The following is a 19,917-nucleotide window of genomic DNA, read 5'->3' on the forward strand; positions in this document are numbered from 1 at the left end:
GGCTCATGACTATATTTAGTTATGATGTTACTTTTGTTGAAGCAAATCGTTTTCATGTATTCATGCAATTGTAAATGTAGAGAAGCTTTGTTACAGTTACCTATATGTATAAATAAAAGGCTGGTTTAATCTTCTGCCATTTATCTTACTTAGGATACCATGGAGAGAAAGAAAATGTGATATAAATTTTTGTAAAATGTTTTGAGTAGTGTGTGTACTTGATAGAGAAAAAACATAAAGCAATGTGTATCTCACATATACATTTTATAACCATATACACATACATTTTATAACCATATACATTGTATAGGCTATGTGTGCAACTGATACATAATGCAAAATAATACAGTGGACCCTAGATCATTGACATATTCAGAAGATATCTTCAGTTGTTTTCAGCCTCTGAAGATTTCAGTTTTTGGTTGTGTATATAGTTCATTATGTGTCTTTGATGCAACATTTTCATATGCTACCTTCCTCTTCATTGAAGAATATGATTGAGAGATAAAGTCAAATAAAATTTTGAATGAATTGAATTTGCTATTCAATAGAAAACAGAGTTAAGTAGCTACTGTCAAGTCGGCATTAATTAACCTATTCTCTGTAAGTAAAGAGTGGTTGGTAATTTACTAGATAGTCTACCTTCCAATCTAACCATTGAATGTATACTTTATAATGTTTTGCATGGGAGGGATAGATTATATGAAAAAAGTTCTTAATTAACTAGAAGATATTTATATATTAAAGGTGTTAACTTTTAAATTATCATTCATATGTTATTTCTCTCCCATATTCAGAATGGGAAAATAATCTTTAAAAATGCCACAAACCTAGTCAAAACATGATAAGGGGATAATATCCTTCACATACAAAAAGTTTTTATAAATCACTAAAAATGACCAATTTCCCCAAGAAAAGTGAGCAATGAACAGGTAAGTCACAGGAATATATTCTCAGCAGTTGAGTTAAAAGATCAAAATTTAAGAAAAATGTTCAATATTACTAGTAAACCAAGAAATACAAATTATAATGAGGCGCCAGTTGAAAAAAAAACAACTCTACATTTAAAAGAAATATCAACACAGTTTATACTGCTGTTGAGAAATGTGCATTGCTGGTGGGAAATCTACAAAATTTCTTGAGAGTAATTGGAGTCTTTCTCTGTCTCTGTCTCTCTACGTATATGTAATATAAAGTCTTTAAAATGTTTATACCCTTTGGTTCTATAACTCCACTACTATGAATGTATCCTAAAAAAAAAAAAATCAGAAATGTGCACAAAGATTTTACAAAAGTGTTTAATATATAATGTAATAGGAAAAACTGAAAACAACCAAAATCAAAACTAAGTTATAGGAGATTCTTAGTTAAATAAATTATGGCATACATTAACATTACTGAACACATATAAGTTGAAAATCATATTCTTGAAGAATATGTACAGATGGGAGAAACATTTCCAAAATATTAAGTAGAAGATTATAAGACAGTAGGTCCCAATTATACACATATATTTTAGTATACATTATATATATTTATAATTATATATTTTATATTATATATACATAGAAAAAAGATTGGATACACATCCAAATATAAACAATAATTATCTTTTGCTGACATAATTACAGATCATTTTCCTGTTTTGAAATTTTCTGTATGTAAAACATTTTCCATAACCTTGCTACTGATCCAGTGGTTTTCCTCCAAGGGCCCTTTAGAATTAAGCTCTTCCATTTATGTCATTAAACAATTGCCCAGTGTCCAGAGTCAGAAAAAAGAGAGAACCAGGCTTCCTCAAAAGTGAGACATTCAGAGTAGTTCCCTCTAGTGGAAACAATGGCAGTGAAGGACTGGTTACAAATGCCTAATACTGAGCTTCAGTGTTCCCCACTCTGCACACACCCATCTAGAAAATGCCAGGCTAAGCTAAGCACCAGTTTATGGCTTACCATCATGAGGGTATGGCTTTCTCTTAATGGCACTGTAATGGCATCGCATTGCCTCTTCACTGCCCCAGAGAAGTCAGGGGGACCTCTGAGATCTGCCATCTTATAAACAACTAATTCCTAGTACCTGTAGTTATATCTACAAAATATCGTTCCCTTTTCTTGGGGTTAGTCTGATCCTGGTGTGCATACCTTTTCATATATCAGATGGGTTAAGTCAATGAATGGATATTTTATGCCAAATCAATCTTTTTTTGTTTTGCTAGTTTATTTATTTCCTTTCCTTTGGAAGCCAAGGTTTGTCTTGAAAATTCCCTGAGAAAACCCCTGATGACTGAAAGAAGAGGATTCAGTTTGCTGCACGCTCAAACTCCTGATTCAGCACTAAGGAATGTTATTTTTAGATGGAATATAAAACTGAAACCCTGATCCCTTATTTATTAAAGATCTCTTAGGAATCTTTGTGAGATGACAGGCTTAATACTTTATCTCTTACACATTCTCTTTGCATTTTAAAACTTCTCTATAGTATCCTGAGTGCTACGTGAAGTCTACATTAATGTTGTGGGTAAAATACAGAAACCAGATAATAATAAAAAATAAAACTCTTTAGTGAAAACAAAGTATATTAACTATTAGTTCTATGCAGTTGCTAAAAATATTTTTATAACTTTAAAATTTTTAGTATCTTTGTTGCAATATAGTTAGATGTTGAAAAAGCTATATTAAACATTTTAATATAGAATACATGCATTTTAGTAAAAGTACTGACAATAAACTTTAAATGTTTTTATTTTTCAGTCTCTCTTTCTAATATATTCACATACACAGGGTTTTTTTTTTTCCTGAGATTTGTCCATTCTCATTTGTTCCAATATACATTTTGTTTTTTTTTAGTGTCTATTACTTGTTTGTTCAAATGCCAAGGGCATCTAAACTAGCTTCAATTAACTTGTTGTATTTGAAATTTGCTTACCCTCATAACAAACAAACATATGTCAGTGGTTGGTGATGCATATTCTCAGGTAAAGGACTTGATCAATAGAGAGCTGTTCAATAGTACTTCTGTGGTGTCAACACGGTAGCCACTAATATACAGCTATCAACCACTTGAAATATAGCTAATGAGACAGAAGAACTAAATTTTAATTTTATTCAATTTTAATTAATTTAAATGTAAACAGCCACAAGTGGCTGGAGGCTACCAAACTACACAGCACAAACTTAGGTTTAAACAACTATCCAAAATTCATCAACGGAGAACTCGTAATTCATAGAAGTGGACTGGAGTCAGAGGTAGGATCAGAACTAGGGTCTCACTTCAGTGTTACACACAGTCTCCTGTGAAGCACATGTGGATAATGTGAATAAGTATATACGTGAGTCAACAAGTATGACAAACAGGTCTTCTCTAGTGTTATATCTGTTTTTCATTTAAATCATTTGTTTCTGATACACTTAATGTAAATACTGTTTGAAAAGTGAAGTCGCTCAGTCGTGTCCGACTCTCTGCGACCCCATGGACTGCAGTCCACCAGGCTCCTCTGTCCATGGGATTTTCCAGGCAAGAGTACTGGAGTGGGTTGCTATTTCCTTCTCCAGGGGATCTTCCCGACCCAGGGATCGAACCCGGGTCTCCCGCACTGTAGGCAGATGCTTTTACCGTCTGAGCCACCGGGGAAGTAAAAAATGCTATAATGTAAATACTCTTGTAAACTAGTTAAATGTAAATACTGTAACAGCTTTTCCTTGGTTTTCATTTTTATGTGCAAGAGACCAAAGAAATGAGAATTCTAACTCAGAAAGACTATTTTAAGACACACTCTAGCACATCTCAATGGATATATATGTATGTAAACCAGCAGCCTGTGCTACTCCATCTGACTTGGTCCTCTCTGACAACACTGCTGGACCACTCCTTTCTCCTGAAAACCCGTCCTTTGGTTTCCTGAGCATCTGTGCTGGATCGCCTGCCCTTCGGTCTAGTTCATTTTTGTTTCTGTCATTACTTTCTCTTTTAGCCACTTAGATGTAGATGTTACCTTGATTCTGCCCTTGGTCTGGCCCTGTTGCTTCTATGCTGTTTTCTGACCTTTCTCTCATGGTTTCAACTGTTATACTTATGCAGGTAATTACTCAATTATCACGTAGTTACTCAATTATAATGTACTTATCATATAGAAAAATCATCAGTTTAGAAATATAATAAAGCTCATCATGTAAAAAGTGTTAATGCATTGCCTTCAAAAACACTGAATTTTTCCTTCAACACATGGAATTAGATGTGGATTTAAGAGGTTCAGGAATAAATCTCAGGAAGTTCCTTCCCCCCCCCCTTTCCTTTTTGGTCCCGTATATAATACAAAAGTGATTTATATAGCCAATTTACTGAATAAGTTTTGGAAACTTTCCCAATTAAGGAATATTTCTAACCTGTGTTTCATCTGAAAAGTAAATTACAGATTTTGAACAGACTCAATATTATTAATTCTCTTATGGTAATTCGAAAAGTTGCATACAATTCCATAGTTTTAAAACTAGTTATGTGTAGAATTTAAAAAAAACATCCACCCAGCACTTGGTACACATTTCTCCCAAATTCATTAATTCATAAAGCTATATATATTTTAAGGGCATTGATTTCTATCATTGTGTTTTTAATAGCAAATACAGAGTTTCAGTTACATTATAATATAAGTAGGCTTTTGTAGGAAGGCCATTGTTTACAGAATTCTTTGTAAAATCATTTCTATGGAGAGATGAGTTTCCAAGATAGAACTTGGAATCCTTGGTTCCTACCTTCGCTGCTTAGCAAGCAGGGAACTAGCCACTTCCCTGCCAACTCAGGTGCCAAAGAATCTTCCCTCAACCACACCATGGAGCAGGGGGCTACCTGGCATCCCTGCTTTCTTCTTGGTATAAAAAGAGATTCTAGGAAGGAAAGTGATTTTTTCCCCATGCAACCTCGGTGCTCACAGCAACGAGAATTTTATATGAAACTGGATGATGGAAAGGTACAAAATATTCTTAAATTTTGGCTTCTTGAGCTGGGACATGTATGGTTTTATTTAGGAGGGGAGGTAGATGTTTCCTCTGTGTTAACAGATGTGTACTAAAAAGGAACAGACATTATTTACAAGTTGTTTTGATTTTTTTCAACTGGCATTTTCTTCCCATGTATGAGTATAAAGTTAAATGAGTATAAAAGTTAAACCATTTAACTTTATGTTGACCACACTGTCATTCAACATAATCGTGAATGGCAGTGCGTATTTTGGGGTAATACTGCACAGGAATGTCTTAAACAACTATAGAAATGGTAATCAGCTCTTCTGCCACTCTTATATATGACATATAAGGAAATGACCACAATCAGACCTTTATCAGACCACAATCAGACCAGAAACCCAGGTAGATTTCTGGATATCATAATGACCTTGATAAAATTACCTGTGATATAGCTAACTTCGGAAAGATAACTGCAGAGACACTGAAGTCTAAACCTGTTGTGCAGTCAAATATGACTGCAAACATTACTCTTTTTCTTAAAACCTCAAAAAAATTTTCTACTTAGCTTTATTATGATCTTGGGGTCCTTTCTTTTTCTTGTGACTAAATAAGGGGACACCTGAAGATTTCAATTTCGATTTCTTTTATTGAGATGATTCCCACATCTCTCTCCCTTTCTACCCTGCAGTTCCAGCTTCTTTCTCCTTGGGTGCTTCCACAAGGATATCTCACCAGCAACTCAAATTTAGCATTTTAAAATCCAAACTCATCTCTTCCCACTCAGTAATCAAACTTCTCCAGACTTCTCTGTTTCTCTCAATAGCACTACTATTTTCTGTCATCAAACTAAAACTATAATGGTCATCTTTTATTTCCCCTCTTCTTATTCCCTACATTGGTTAAATTGCATAGTTAGTCCATTTTTACTCCATGTCTTTCCTATTGATCCCTTCCTTTTCTCCACTATTGATACTTCTCCTGACCTCATGCTATCTTACCATTCCTGTAACTGGTATCTCTGTCTTAAGTGTCTCTCCCTCCGACTTACCTCCATAATATTCCCCAACAAATCATCTTTTAGATGCTAAGTTTTCTAGGAAATAATAATCCACTTATTAGATATGTCCTTTGCCCTGTGTGTTTTTGGCAGGACCACTAGGTACCTGTTCCCTTAGTAAAAAAAAACAAGAAGACTGATTACAATACTTTCTATTTTGACCTCAGGGGAAAAACCTGGACAATAAAAGTGCATTTTGGATTTACCTCTCTTAATGAATTCAGAATAATCTGTTTCAGAGTCAGAGATGCTACCAGTTTGTATATTATGCAGTATATACAAAACTGGGAGAATATAAGTGGTGAATTCCGGTAAATTTGCAAGATGCCAAGAAACAAGTGAACTGGCCTTGGTTTCTTGCTTTTGTTAGTCACAAAGCCTAGCCAATCTTTCACAGCTCTGAACTCTTAAATTTCTGATTTAAGTTCACAACAGATATTTGTTGAATGATTATAGCCTACATTGGTACAAATCATGACAAAATTATGGGTCACTTTGAATCTATTGCATCCCATATAGCTCAAATTCTTTCTCAGTATTTAATCCTCAGTCAAAATGATAATTTCATTTTCACTAAATGTATCCGAGGGACACACAAATGCAGTTACAGTGATGATCTCTGAGAGGCTGAGTTGAGGGGGAGGAATTTTTAAAATACTGTTCTTTTAAAAAGTGAGCTTGTCTTAATTTGATGATGAAAAACTAATTAAAATTAATATACCTAGCAAACATAAATGACAATATACCTCAGAGATTTCCCTCTGTTTTGGAATACATATTAGAATCTAAATAGCAACATATCTAAGGCAAGAGTTATTAACAGATTAAACGGTGGAAGAAACAGGGTCATTTCTTGGCCCTTCCTTCACACATTCGCTATGTGATACAGCTTGTCATCAAAGTTACTTTTCCGTATTTACCCTGAAACGGAAACACAGTAGTTTTTAAAAGAAGAGGCGGGGACGAAGGGTGAGTTGCACATCTCCAGGGCACATCACTGAGGTTCTATTACAAATGATGAATGTTTATCACATAGAAAAATGATTAGCGCGTAAGAATAAAACCCATGTAAGGAGCTTTAGCAGACTGCCTTTAAAAATACTATAGCTTTTAATAAAACTATTGAAAAGAATTTGTTCATCATGACCACTCAGTAAACATCTCTCTCTCTCTCTCTCACACACACACACGAGATTATCAAGAGTTGAAAAGGAGTAACTGGTTAAAACTTTTGCAAATTGCTTCCATCATTATCCTTAATCACACCTCTCCTGGCAGCTCTTTTTCTTTTTCCCTGAACATAACTTTCCTCCTTAGGCTTTTCTGGATTCCACGTCCCACCGCAGTCCGAATTTTCTGAGAACAGTAATTACCACTAAAGTGAATACACCCCTACTAAAGGGACAAGTGGGCAATTGGCCTTTCAACGTTTCACCAAAACACTGCCGCGTCAAAAAGGTAGCCTGGAGGGTTTCAGGAAAAGCCAGAGCTGTGTGCGAAGGGCTTCGCGGCAGCCTCTCTACCGTCCGTTTCGTTGACTGCACGCCTCCTCCTGTCTTCCCAACCCGGCTCCTGACTGCCAACCTATATAGGAGTGTGGGCCTGCGGGCGTTGCACCTGGGTGACAAGTGTCTAGATGCGACATGCCTTCTGAAGGGCATCCAAGCCATCACACTGATGCAAAGATACCTGTCTTCAGGCGCAAACTGATTCCCTCGAGCCCCAGGGCTGGGGTTGGCCTCTTTTTGGTGAAGAGTCTGGGTGTTCCGACCTTAGGGCCGCTCATCTGTTCCTCCTCTCCTACGAGGTTTTCACTCCCGGGCCCAAGGCCCCCTGTGGCCAGGCTCGCGCACCCCTCGCACTTCCTCCCTCACAGGGAACCCTCGTATTTCCTCGTTTCCCCCTCTCGGCTCAGCCTCCCCCTCTTTCACCCCCTCCACCCCGCCCGCCTCCAGCCACATGACAGGAAGGGCTCCACCACGCGACGTCACTGACGTCCGCGCCCCCGCCCCCGCGCTCCCCCCCGCCCTGCACGCAGGGGGCGGCCGGCGAGCTCCGCGCTCCCCAACCAGAGCTCGCCAGAGCGCCGCCGCGGCCGCCGCCGAGCGGGTGCGCGGGTTCCCGGATGTGCGGCGCTCGCGGAAGCCCCGCCCCCGCCGCCGGCTCCGCGCGCGCCCCCGCCCTCCGCCCCGCGCGCCGCTGCGCTCCGCTGCGCTCCGCTTTCCCCTCCCTCTCCTGCCCTCCCCCTTTTTCGTGCCTTGAGGTTGCGGGTCAGTGCGAGCCACTGCAGTGAGTCCGTCACGGCTCCGGTGCGGGCGCGAGCGCGAGTGCGAGGCTGCAGCCCCAAAGCCGTTTGGCCCCCTTCTCCCCCGCCTCCCCCCCTGCTCGGTCTCTCCCCACTGCTCGCCGTGTCTCCTCCCGCGCTCTCCGTCTCTGAATCTCGACCTTAATTTCTCTTCTCCCCGCCAGCTCCCGCGTGTCCAGTCACCCCGGCCGGCGCGCTCCCCGCGGCGCCGCCTGCCCTCCCCCAGCCTGAACCCCCCCTTCCCCCGCGGGCGTCCCGAGGGCCGCAGCCGCCCCAGCCGAGCGTAGCTGGGCCGCCGCCGCCGCCGCCACTGCCGCCGCCGCCGCTTCCTGCGGGAGCCCGTCAGAGCGCCGACACTCTTCTCTGCGCGAGCGAGCCGCCGACCGCCCAGCAAAATGGTGAGCTCGCCGCTTCCCCACGCACCATCGCTCCCCGCCCGCCGCTTCCAGGGGCGAGGGCGGGGGCGAGCCCCGACGCCCCCGGGCGGCTTCCCCCGGTGGAAAATTCGAGAGACCCGAGAAAGCCCACCGGCCCGGGGGCGACGGGCGGCAGATTGACAGCCCGGCGGGGCCCCCGCGCCCGCCCCCGGGCCTCCGCGGGGCGCCGCTCCACCCCTCCCCCCCCCACCCCGCGCCCCTGGGATTCCGCTCGGGCCTCGACCCCCAGCCACCCCGGCCGTCCGCCCGGGACTGTCCCCAGATCGGCCCGCTTTCCCTCTCTCCGGACCCTCCTCCACGTGGAGCCCCCTCTCTCACCCCCAGACTCACTCTCTCAAGTTCGGGGAGATTCCGGAATCCTACGGCAATCGTAGGTGGCGAATGGCTCTTTATATAAGACCCACTTTCTCTCCAGGGCCGCTCTCTATCCCACTCCCACTCTATTTTGAAGCAGCGAGTCTTGGCAGGAATCCTGCCACTTACTTCCCCCCTCTCTCGTTAGTGTTTATTTCACTGCTGTTTGCAACCTTACGAGGCTTTTTTTTTTTCCCCCCTCGCTGCTGGTTTTCTCTTTGCAGTGGCGAACCGGAAAGGTCCAAGGTGTAGATTCATGAACACAGTGTAGCTCGGATTGTGATAAACGGGTATACTTGTTTTTAAAAGTGCTTACAGACTGCCAAGGGTTTCTCGTTTTCTTTGTTACCATCGTAAGTCTCTCCGGTGCTGGTTGTTTTTGAATCATGGCGATTTAAATTTGTCTTTCCTTACCCTCACATTAATCCCTAGGTAGAACTCGCTGCTGTAGTGTTTCCGACCGACGCTAGGGGTGTGTCTCCCGCCTCTGTCACTGTAGCCAAGAAATCAACGACGCCCTTTTAGCCTGTTACCCTACCGGTTCTCTCGCTCCGGCTAGCCCGTGGAGTTTTCTCTTTGTAATCAAGAATTGCATGCAGAGTAGAAAAAGTTTGCAGTGCTTTTTCATATAGATCAGATATCCGAACAGGTGATTTGGTCGTTAGGCTATTTCTAAAAGTTTTTCAACAGTTGTCCGAAGATTATTCCTACTGATTGCTAGGCGTTGAGTAATGTCTTACAGCTTTTAATTGTATTGTATTTCATCTTGTATGTAAAATTTCAGTATTTCAAAATAGCGTGGTGGGTGAGTGAAGAAATTCTGTGGACTGCAACTTGAGATAAGTTTAGTGTGATTGTGGGGGAAGAAAGTGACAGTAGTCGAGTAAGTCAGCTTTTATTTAAAAAACAGGACAAGTGATTAAGTGCACCTATTGTGTGTGTGCTTAGTCATGTGGGACTCTGCGACCTCATGGATTATAGCCCACCAGGCTCCCTCTGTTCATGGGATTTTCAGGGCAAGGATACTGGAGTGGGGTTGCCATTCTCTTCTCCAGGAGAATCTTCCCAACACGGGGATCGAACCCTCGTCTTCTGCATTGGCAGGCGGATTTTTTACCACTGAGCCATCTGGGAAGCCGCAAGTGCACCTATTAGTGTCCTTAAAATTCAGATTAGGAGCAGACTTAAATGTTTGGTAATTTTGATATGTGGAGGAGGTTTTTCCTTGCCAACTTGGGAGGCAGCTTCGAGGCGATTTTGGCCTTCAAAGTCAAAACTTAGGTTTTTCCAGAGTGCTACAAAAACAAGTTATATCAGACCCATTCATAGTACAGTCTCTCTCTTTTTTTTTTTGGCATAATCTTTTGGAGTTATGAATTGTGCTTTAGTGCTTTAATACAGCTTCCTTATAGATGTGTTTTACCCGAGGGTCCAGATCTTGAAGATCTTTTTCCAGTGTTTTTTTTACCTCTATTTATAAATGATACGTTTTGAGGAACAAAGACCTAGTCTTGTTTATGTAGTGTATAGGAGAATGATCTGACTTCCAAATAGTTCTTTTCCCTTCTGTGGTGCATCCTCCCCCCCCCCTTTTTTTTTGCCTTGAACTACAGTCAGAATTTGGGAAATCCTCTTTTAGCTTTTAAATTTATCTTCAATGTTAGTGTTTCTTTATCTTTCAAAAGTGTTTTAAACTTCCCATAGGATATTTTTTTCTTCCAGGTCATTATTTCCCTCTTTCCAGTTTCCTTTTTAGTATTTATTTTCTGGTTCGCTCTTGGCTCTTTTTTCTGCCGTCCTCTCAATACCATTTCAGGGCATAATTTGTCATGACAGTGGCTCCTCAACTTTTAAGATTGTGTTGGTCTGCTGAGTATAGCACTGGTTCGAAAGTGTCAAGCCTGTACCTCAATTGTGCCTTACGGAGTATTGATTAGCTCAAATAAATAGGAGGTTTTGGAGTGATCTGGTTCATTTTCTTGTTAATTGAGCATGTAGTTCTGAAAACTTTCACTGTCTTTGGAAAATCTTTGTAATTTCTCTTGAGTATCATGGACATACTTGGATTTTTGTCAATAGATTTTAATTTGTGAGTTAGTGATTAATTCAGGTAAGGGGAAAGCACAGAGGCTTAGAGATTGGATTGAATCTATCAAGACTCTCTTGACAGGTATTAATTTTAGTTGCTACCTTAAAAGTAGCCAACTTATTTCTTACCTGTTGTATCTTTCCCTCTCTTCATCATCTTTGTTTGACTCTTAAAATGTTGAGCAAGTGGGCTGAAAATTATGCATGTCTCCCATATAAAATAGTGGGTACTGAGCTCCTAAGAATTTTTCTTGAATCATAAATGATCAGTTTTCTGTGATTACATAAATGAATGTATATTTATTGAAATAACTGGATGTCATCACAATTTTTTCTGTAGGTAGTTATGTATGGTTTTAGAGTACTTCAGTGTTACTGAAATGCTGAGGTAGAATAAGAATAAAATAATCAAATAGAATACTTGTTTGAGTGAGTGAAAGTTGCTCAGTCGTGTCCAACACTGCTTGTTTAGATGGGTATAATTGAAAACAGTCTCAGTTTTGAAGGAGTAAACTTTGTAAGGGCATTTTTAGAAACTAGTTAACTTTTCATTTATCAGAGGTGGTTTTTACTTGTTCTTAGTGTAATTCAGAAATATGACCAGGTTTTTGGTTGGGATAGGTAATACAGATTTTGTTTTAGATGCATAAATGAACATACTGTATAAATAATTAGCTATTCTTTTAAATTTTGTTTCTTAGGGTAAACTTATATTTCCTAAGTGACCTTTTTATATTTTTGTGTTTTTTAAACTTTTTATTAAAATTATCTCCACTATCTGTGATGAGAGCCTGAAGCATATTTATTGCTGTCTGCAATAACTGCAGTTGGGGTTGTACACAGGGTATTTTAGTTCGGATTCTCTGACCAAGAAAGGCTACTTGGAAAAAAAAGGCAAGCAACCTGCCTTATGGCCAGCAGAATTAAAATTCAAAACAATCATAAAGAGAAAATTTCTCCACTTGCTGTGTCCCATAGTTGTTTAAAAAAATAAAAAGGTTCAGAGTACAAGGTAAAGAAGCTGACTAAGGGTCAGTCAGCAATAAGAGGGACAGATAAGTGTGGGAGGATCAGGCGTCTGTCATAGGTAGTCAGGCAAGCAAAAAGGACAGAGCAGTGTAAGGAGTCAGCTTGGGCCAGGAGGATTAAGCGACTCAGACTGTGGGCTCAGAGTCTGGGCAGTCAGCAGGGATTCATTCACATCAACAAATGCTTGTCGATTTCATCTGCTCTTCACTGGTGACTGTGCTAGGTTGTGGAGAATATTAAAATGATTAAGGCAGCTTTCCTTCCATCGTTTAAATGGAGAATGGAAGACAACTGCCAATAGGTGTGGGAAAAAAATTAGCATTCATTACCATATGAGTCATGTACACAAGGCTGGATACAAATAAAGAGCAAGATCACTTTCTGTGGGATTAGGGAACGTTTTATGAAGGAGATGACAGTTGGGCTGGGTCTAAAAAGATTATTTGGGTTGCAGTAGTCAGAGATGGATGCAGCTGGGAAAAGGCTTTAAATTCTGGAGTGAGGAAGAGACAACATATATTTGGAGCTCTGACACTCAAGATGTGATTCCTGTATTAGCTGTATCAGCATCATCTGGAAAGTTGTTAGGTCCCACGCTGAACCAGCTGAATCTAGAACTCCGGGGTGGGGCCAAGTAGTCTCGATTGATATTGCCTTCTGGGTAATTCTGATCTATGCTAAATTTTGAGAGCCACCATTTAGAGAATGGTTCAGTGGTAAAGAATCTGCCTGCCAATGCAGGAGATATGGGTTCAGTCCCTGGGTTGAGAAGATCCTCTGGAGAAGGAATTGGCAACCCACTCCAGTATTCTTGCCTGGGAAATCCCATGGACAGAGGAGCCTGGCGGGCTATGGTCCACGGGGTCACAGAAGAGTTGGACACGACTTAACAACAACAGTTTGGAGAGTAATGTTGTTGTTGTTCAGTCTCTCAGTTGTGTCTGACTGTTTATCACCCCATGGACTGCAGCATGCCAGGCCTCTTGGTCCCTCAGCATCTCCAGGAGTTCACCCAAGTTCATGCCCATTGAATCAGTGATGCCATCCAATCATCTCATCCTCTGTCATCCCCCGCCCCTGCCTTCAACCTTTCCCAGCATCAGGGTCTTTTCCAGTGAGTCGTCTCTTAGCATCAAGTAGCCAAAGTATTGGAGCTTCAACTTCAGCATCAGTCCTTCAGGACTGGAGCTTGAAGTCAAGTGGGCCTTATGAAGCACTACTACCAATAATGCTAGTGGAAGTGATAGAATTCCAGCTGAGCTATTTAAAATATTAAAGATGATGGTGTTAAAGTGCTGCACTCAATATGTCAGCAAATTTGGAAAACCCGCCAGTGGCCACAGAACTGGAAAAGGTCAGTTTTCATCCCAGTTCTAAAGAAGAGTTGTGCTAAAGAATGTTCAGACTACCAGACAATTGCACTCACTTCCCATGCTGGTAAGGTTATGCTCAAAATCCTTCAAGCTAGTCCTCAGCAGTACTTGAATCAAGAACGTCCAGATGTGCAAGCTGGGTTTAGAAAAGGCAGAGGAATCAGAGAACAACTTGGAATGTATTTATTTGACTTTCAGCTGGGTATCTGTTAATATTTCTAACATTGACTATATAAACAGAAGACATAATTGTAGTTTTGGGAACTTAATCAACTGGGTGAACAAGACAAGTGTTACACAGTGTAATGTGTGTTAACAGATTAAACACAGGGTGCTGTAAGAGCACGTGGCAGGACAGAGGTGTAATCCAAACTATTGGGGACCGAGTGGAGAGATGAATGTCACTCAGAGAAAGCTTCTTGAAAGAGATGGTGCCTGAGCTGAGTCTTAAAAGAATGAACATCTAGCCAGTGGAAAAGGCACTCTAGGTAGAAAGCTTTATGGTTAAAGACGCCGAGGTATGACTATCCAGGCCTGAAGTTCAGCATGGCTGTTAGGGTGACATGGAGAAAGAGGGTGGTCAGGTAGCCGGAGGCAGGATTATTGAAGGGTTTGCTTAACACATGCAGGAGGTAAGTTTTTTTTTTTTTTTTTCTTAAAGCCTGTGGAAGCTATTGTTTTTAAGTAGGAGAATAACATTATCTCATTCACATTTTTAGAAAGATGAATTTGATGGTCTGGGGATAAAATAGGAAAGATGAAAGTAGACATGGTGACCAGTTCAAAAGTTAACTGCAGTCACAAGAAATAAGGACCTCAAAGAAGGTAGTAGCAGTGTAGGTGGAGAGACGAGACGAGACCAGGTATGAGACACATTTAGAGGGCAGAAGGTATGACTTGGTGTCTTAGTTTATGGGGAAGGAAAGGGGTGAATCCTGCTGGGGCTTCTGGCTTGGGTGACTGGGTAGATAATAGTGCCAGCCACTCTGCGGTATTTATCAAGCCTCTGTGTACTTGATTAAGATTTGATTCTAAGGATATTCTAGAATGCTATCCCATCCTAAAGAAACTTCCAATTTGCTGTAATGACCGTTGTTTCATCTCTAGTCTTCTTTTATCATTTGGTAAATAATGCTTAGAATGCTGTGTTGCAAGATTCTAAGTTCAGTAGAATAGAGTGCTGTGAAATATTAACAGTGCTTGCTGCATAGATACCATGGCCTAGGAGATAGCAGAATGAACTTGACAGCCTGGAGGCAGAAAGAGGTAGCATATGTGTGAGCAGTGATTCTCAAAATAAGGATCCTGAACCAGCAGCATGGGCATCATCTGGGACCTTGTTAGAAATGTGGATTCTCTGTCTAGGAGAAACAGGAGAAGGAGATTGGGAGGAGTGATGATGATTTCTACTTAGGACACAGTGAATTGAAAGTAGTCATGGGTCACCTGGGTGGATATGGCTAACAGGCTATATTGGGATGTAGAAAAGAAATTGGGCTTTTATTAAAGATTTGAGTGTTAGTTGTATTTGTTTTAGGTAGTAGTTGAAGTCATGAAGCTGAATGATAGCCTATAGATCTTTTTGTGTAGTCGCTAAGTTGTGTCTGACTCTTTATGACCACCATGGACTGCAGCCCACCAGACTCCTCTGTCCATGGGATTTCCCAGGCAAGAATACCGGAGTGGATTCCCATTTTCTTCTCCAGGGGATCTTCCCGACCCAGGGATTGAACCTGGATCTCCCACATTGGCAGGCAGATTCTTCACCACTGAGCCACCAGGGAAGCCTAATCCTATAGAGAAAGAATATAAAATGATGAAGAGGACAGACCCTAAAGAACACTGCATTTAATAGCAGATGAACCTGTGGATGTTGTCTGAGAATAAATAAGCCAGAGAGATAGTTGGAAAATGAGAGTATTGATGTCACATTTGAAGGAGTCAGCAGTGTGTAGATTTTGCAGAGATCAGGAAAGAGAAGAACTGAGAAGTGTCTTTTGGAGGGAGCCGGCAAGTTCTGGTGACTTTGGCAATAGTATTAGAAAAAAACAACGTTTTGTGCTGGTGGCGAGGAAAACTAGGATGCTGTGAGTTGAGGAATAAATGGGTAGCCAGAGACTGAAAATAGACTATTCTTTAATGCTTGATTTATGGGGAAACGATGAAAGTCAGAAAATTTAGGTTTGAGGAAGAATTTATTTTTAGGGTTAAGGGAATGAACCAGGAAAGAAGGAGCAGTTAAAGATTCAAAGGGAAAAGTTGGAATTCTTAATGTTTTGAGGGCCCCAGGGAGGTAGGAGGGAATATGAGTCTCCTTAGACAGTAAGAGAGATTTTTCTCAACCATTAACATGGGAGAGAGGGAGCTAAAAATGAAAACTATTATAGAAGTTATAATCTTTAAGACAGTAACTTCAATTAAGCCCTAGGTAATGAAAATAAGATTGCAAAGAATGTAAACTGAGAATGCAGAGGCCTTGTCTTTGTCTTTTCATTGTTATAATCCAAATGCTTGATATATGATAGAGATTAAGTAGTGTTTGAAGAAGGAATATGTGGATGAATAAGTGGAATAAAGGAGTAAATCTTGATGACAGAGTTGAGGGCAGTGAGTGTCAGTTCACTTTTTGAGCCATTTATGGAAAATGGACAAAGAAAGATTACCTTGAGTGGTTTGCAGTGGGGGTAATTCTTGATGTTCTTTCGAGTTAGAAGAAAGCCAGGAGAGGGAGCTGTGAGAAAAAGGATGATTAATGGAATGAGATCCAACCAGTCCACCCTAAAGGAGATCAGTCCTGGGTGTTCACTGAAAGGACTGATGTTGAAGCTGAAACTCCAATACTTCGGCCACCTGATGGGAAGAGCTGACTCATTTGAAAAGACCCTGATGCCGGTAAAGATTGAGGGCAGGAGGAGAAGGGGACAACAGGGGATGAGATGGTTGGATGGCATCACCGACTCAATGGACATGAGTTTGGGTGAACTCTGGGAGTTGGTGAAGGACAGGGAGGCCTGGTGTGCTGTGGTTTGTGGGGTCGCAAAGAGTCGGACACGACTGAGCGACTGAACTGAACTGAATGGAATGAGCCCAAGAAGTGGTAGGAAAAAAAGATCGATAAAAGGAAAAGAGGGACATGGAAAGAGAGGGAAAGAAAAGAAGATGAAGAGAGTAAGTCATGATGACAGGTGTGTTTTAATAATGGAATTCAAACCATGTGACCCCATATCATCTCAGCAACTGGACATAGTTTGAGGCAAGATCTGCTGAAGTTGAGGCTGATGCTGAGGTGAATGGGGTGGGTTGAGGATGAGAAGTAGGGACACAATTATAATTTCGATTTTGAAAGATTTGATAGGTGGTTAACAGGGTATTAGGTAAATATTAAATAATAGATAGATCCAAGATCTAGAAAGTTCATCTAGGAAAAAGGGGTTTTAACAGGAAAAGAGGTTAATTGTCAGTTTTTGTGTTAGTAACTTCTAATCAAATTACCTACTTCTAAGAGGAACTGTTTTCTGAGTTTAGATTTTATGATAAGGGGAACATCTAGTTGTAGATTAATGTTCTTAAAACATTTTTAAAGTTCTAAACACACCATTGATACATTTACTTAAAACATAAAACCATACTGAAAGTTATGAAGTGGAAAATAAGTCTTTCCTGGTCATTCCTTCTTCTTGTGTTGATCATTGTTAAGTGTCTTGTATGTTCTTACAAGGAGTTTGTGTGTGTGTCCCTTTCTTAAAGCTATGCCAGTGTGTGGATTTATTAATTTTTTTTTTTTTTGGTAATTTATCTCTTATTAAGGTAAGACTTAAAGAGATTTTTAATGATGCCATGCTCTAGTTTTCTCATTACAATCAGTTTTATTCCAAGGTTTTTAGTGATATTTCAAATGTAAGCATTGAGTCAGAAACAATTCAGCATACTTTAAGTTAGGTAGCAATTTCATAATGGTTGAGATTGGTACTTCAGCATGAACTATGACAGTATTCTTATAAAAATTACTCTTAGGGAAAATAATATTTCACTAGAACATTGTTTGTACTTATTTTTCCCACTTAGCATCTTATTAAGTGTTAACAACATCGATAGCCATTTTCTAAATTAAAAAGAGAAAATGATCTTCAAAGTGTAGTAGAGAAAGCTTTCATTTTATTTCAGGCTTGCCAAGTTAAATTTCTTCCTCTTTTACCCTTCCAAATAAAACCTGTTTATTCAGCAGTCCATCTTCACTCTCTCCCTTTCTGAGTTTTCTCCTTAGAGTCCCATACCTCCTTTGTGGTCTCGGGTTGACAGTAATTATAACTAATGTATGGGCTTTCCTGGTGACTCAGACGGTAAAGAATCCACCTGCGGTGTGGGAGACCTGGGTTCGATCCCTTGGTTGGGAAGATCCCGTGGAGCAGGGCATGGTAACCCACTCCAGTATTCTTGCCTGGAGAATCCACATGAACTGAGGAGCCTGGTGGTCTACAGTCCATGAGACGGCAAAGAGTTGGACATGACCCAGCGACTAAACACACAGCACATAGCTAACGTATAGATCTGGTGCAGGAATAAAAATTTGAAATGAAATGTGACTAATTCATGTTTTCGGATTTGTCTTTGGTTTTTATAGTTGTGTGCTATAAAAAATGTTTAAAACTTTAGACGATTTCGATAGGAAATCCTTTAAAATTTAGCGCAGGTGCTTCAGCAAGTCATAGGTTCTTACAGGTTACTTTCGCAGAGTTCTGTTTTGGTAGTTAAAGCTCTTTCTTACCAGTATCACCGGCAGGGTCATGTGGTAAGCCCACTGCTATCCTAGAAGCATTTCTGGAAATAAGATAGCACTTTGACTTGTGTTCCAGGAGCGTTATGAAGCTCATCTGTGCCCTAGCCAGGTCTCTTCACTTTCGTGAACAATTACAGAGAATTCATTTTTACTTGTATGTCAGAACTAGGTATACAGTTTTAAACCTAGGGACGAGAGTGTGATGCACAACTCCCTACAAATAGAGCCCAGCCTTTACCATTGGCATTGTTAGAGCTGTCTGTCAGCACTTCCACGAACTTTCCTCACTGTCTGTAGTTTTCAGGGTGAGTTTTCGTTCCTATCCTCCTGAGCGCAGTGCCACATGCATCCTCCTGTTATAGGCAGGCAGTAAGCTGCAGCCTGTAGTGTTATTTGCTTGTAACACAATTTTTAATAACTAGAATGTCAGGTAAAACCAGTGCTAATAAGTAATAAGGGAAACCTGTGATTTAATGTGTGCTTATGTTGCATCTATTTTCCTAACAAATAGAATTTCATGAATTATAAACTAGTTCATAATAATCTTTCTCAAATAGTGAATTTCTGAATTCAGGTATACTTCAGGTATACTTCAGGTCTGCCCTCAGTATCTAGCTGTGACTCTTGACCATCATACTTTTGACTTTATCTGTATTTGCTTATTTTCTTGTTTTTTCAGTCTACTGCCGTCTAGATCTGTGATGTCCAGTTCAGTAGCTGCTAGCTACATGTGGCTATTTAAAAAAAATTTAATGAAATAAAATTGTAAATTCACTTCTTTGGTCATAATATCTGTAAGTGCCCAGGGGCTGCTTGTAGCTTGTGGTTACAGTATTGCTGCAGATATATAGAAGACCCTCATCATTGCATAATGCTGGTTAGATAGTGCTGAGCTGGAATGATTATGCTATGTTGGCAGTAATCTTCTAATTATCAACATGAGATTGGGGGTTGAAAAGATTTGACTTTAGACTCTGGTTCTGCCATTTTCTAGCTAAGTTGCTGTTAAGTTGATCAGTCGTGTCCGACTCTTTGCGACCCCATGGACTGCAGCGTGCCAGGCTTCCGTGTCCTTCACCATCTCCTGGAGCTTGCTCAAACTGATGTCTGTTGAGTCAGTGATGCCGTCCAACCATCTTGTTCTCTGTTGCCCTCTTCTGCCTTCAGTCTTTCCCAGCATCAGGGTCTTTTCCAGTGAGTTGGATCTTCATATCAGGTGGCCAAAGTATTGCATCAGGTGGCCACATTCTAGCTAAGTGACCTTGAACAAATGCCATAAACTCTGTAGACCTTGTTTAGTATGTGTGTAAAGTGGGAATAACTGCACCTGAGAGACAGGTGACCCTAGATAGTCTGGAAATCACTGCCAGCCTAGGCTCCTACATATTATAGGAATTCAGTAAATACTTGTTGAGTGAGTAAATTGAGTGAGTTCATGAATTCTTTATTTATTCTCAGAGTTTCACCATCTTCTATGTACTGATGATTCATATTTTTGGCCCACATTATTCTCTTCTTCTCTAGTCCATAATTGCTTAC

At 40.7% G+C, this 19,917-nt stretch overlaps 1 protein-coding gene across 1 annotated transcript in view; it reads left to right on the top strand.

Moving 5' to 3' along the window:
• Positions 1 to 8,186: 8,186 nt before the first annotated feature.
• The window catches only part of PPP3R1 (protein phosphatase 3 regulatory subunit B, alpha), a 59,448-nt gene continuing 47,717 nt past the window's right edge, over positions 8,187 to 19,917 (top strand). The window contains exon 1 of the mRNA XM_043917614.1: positions 8,187 to 8,718. Within this exon, the coding sequence (XP_043773549.1) occupies positions 8,716 to 8,718 (3 nt within the window). The 5' untranslated portion in view covers positions 8,187 to 8,715. The remainder of the gene's footprint in view (positions 8,719 to 19,917) is intronic.

This window comes from Cervus elaphus, chromosome 11, assembly GCF_910594005.1.
Source record: "Cervus elaphus chromosome 11, mCerEla1.1, whole genome shotgun sequence".
Lineage (NCBI taxonomy): Eukaryota > Metazoa > Chordata > Mammalia > Artiodactyla > Cervidae > Cervus > Cervus elaphus.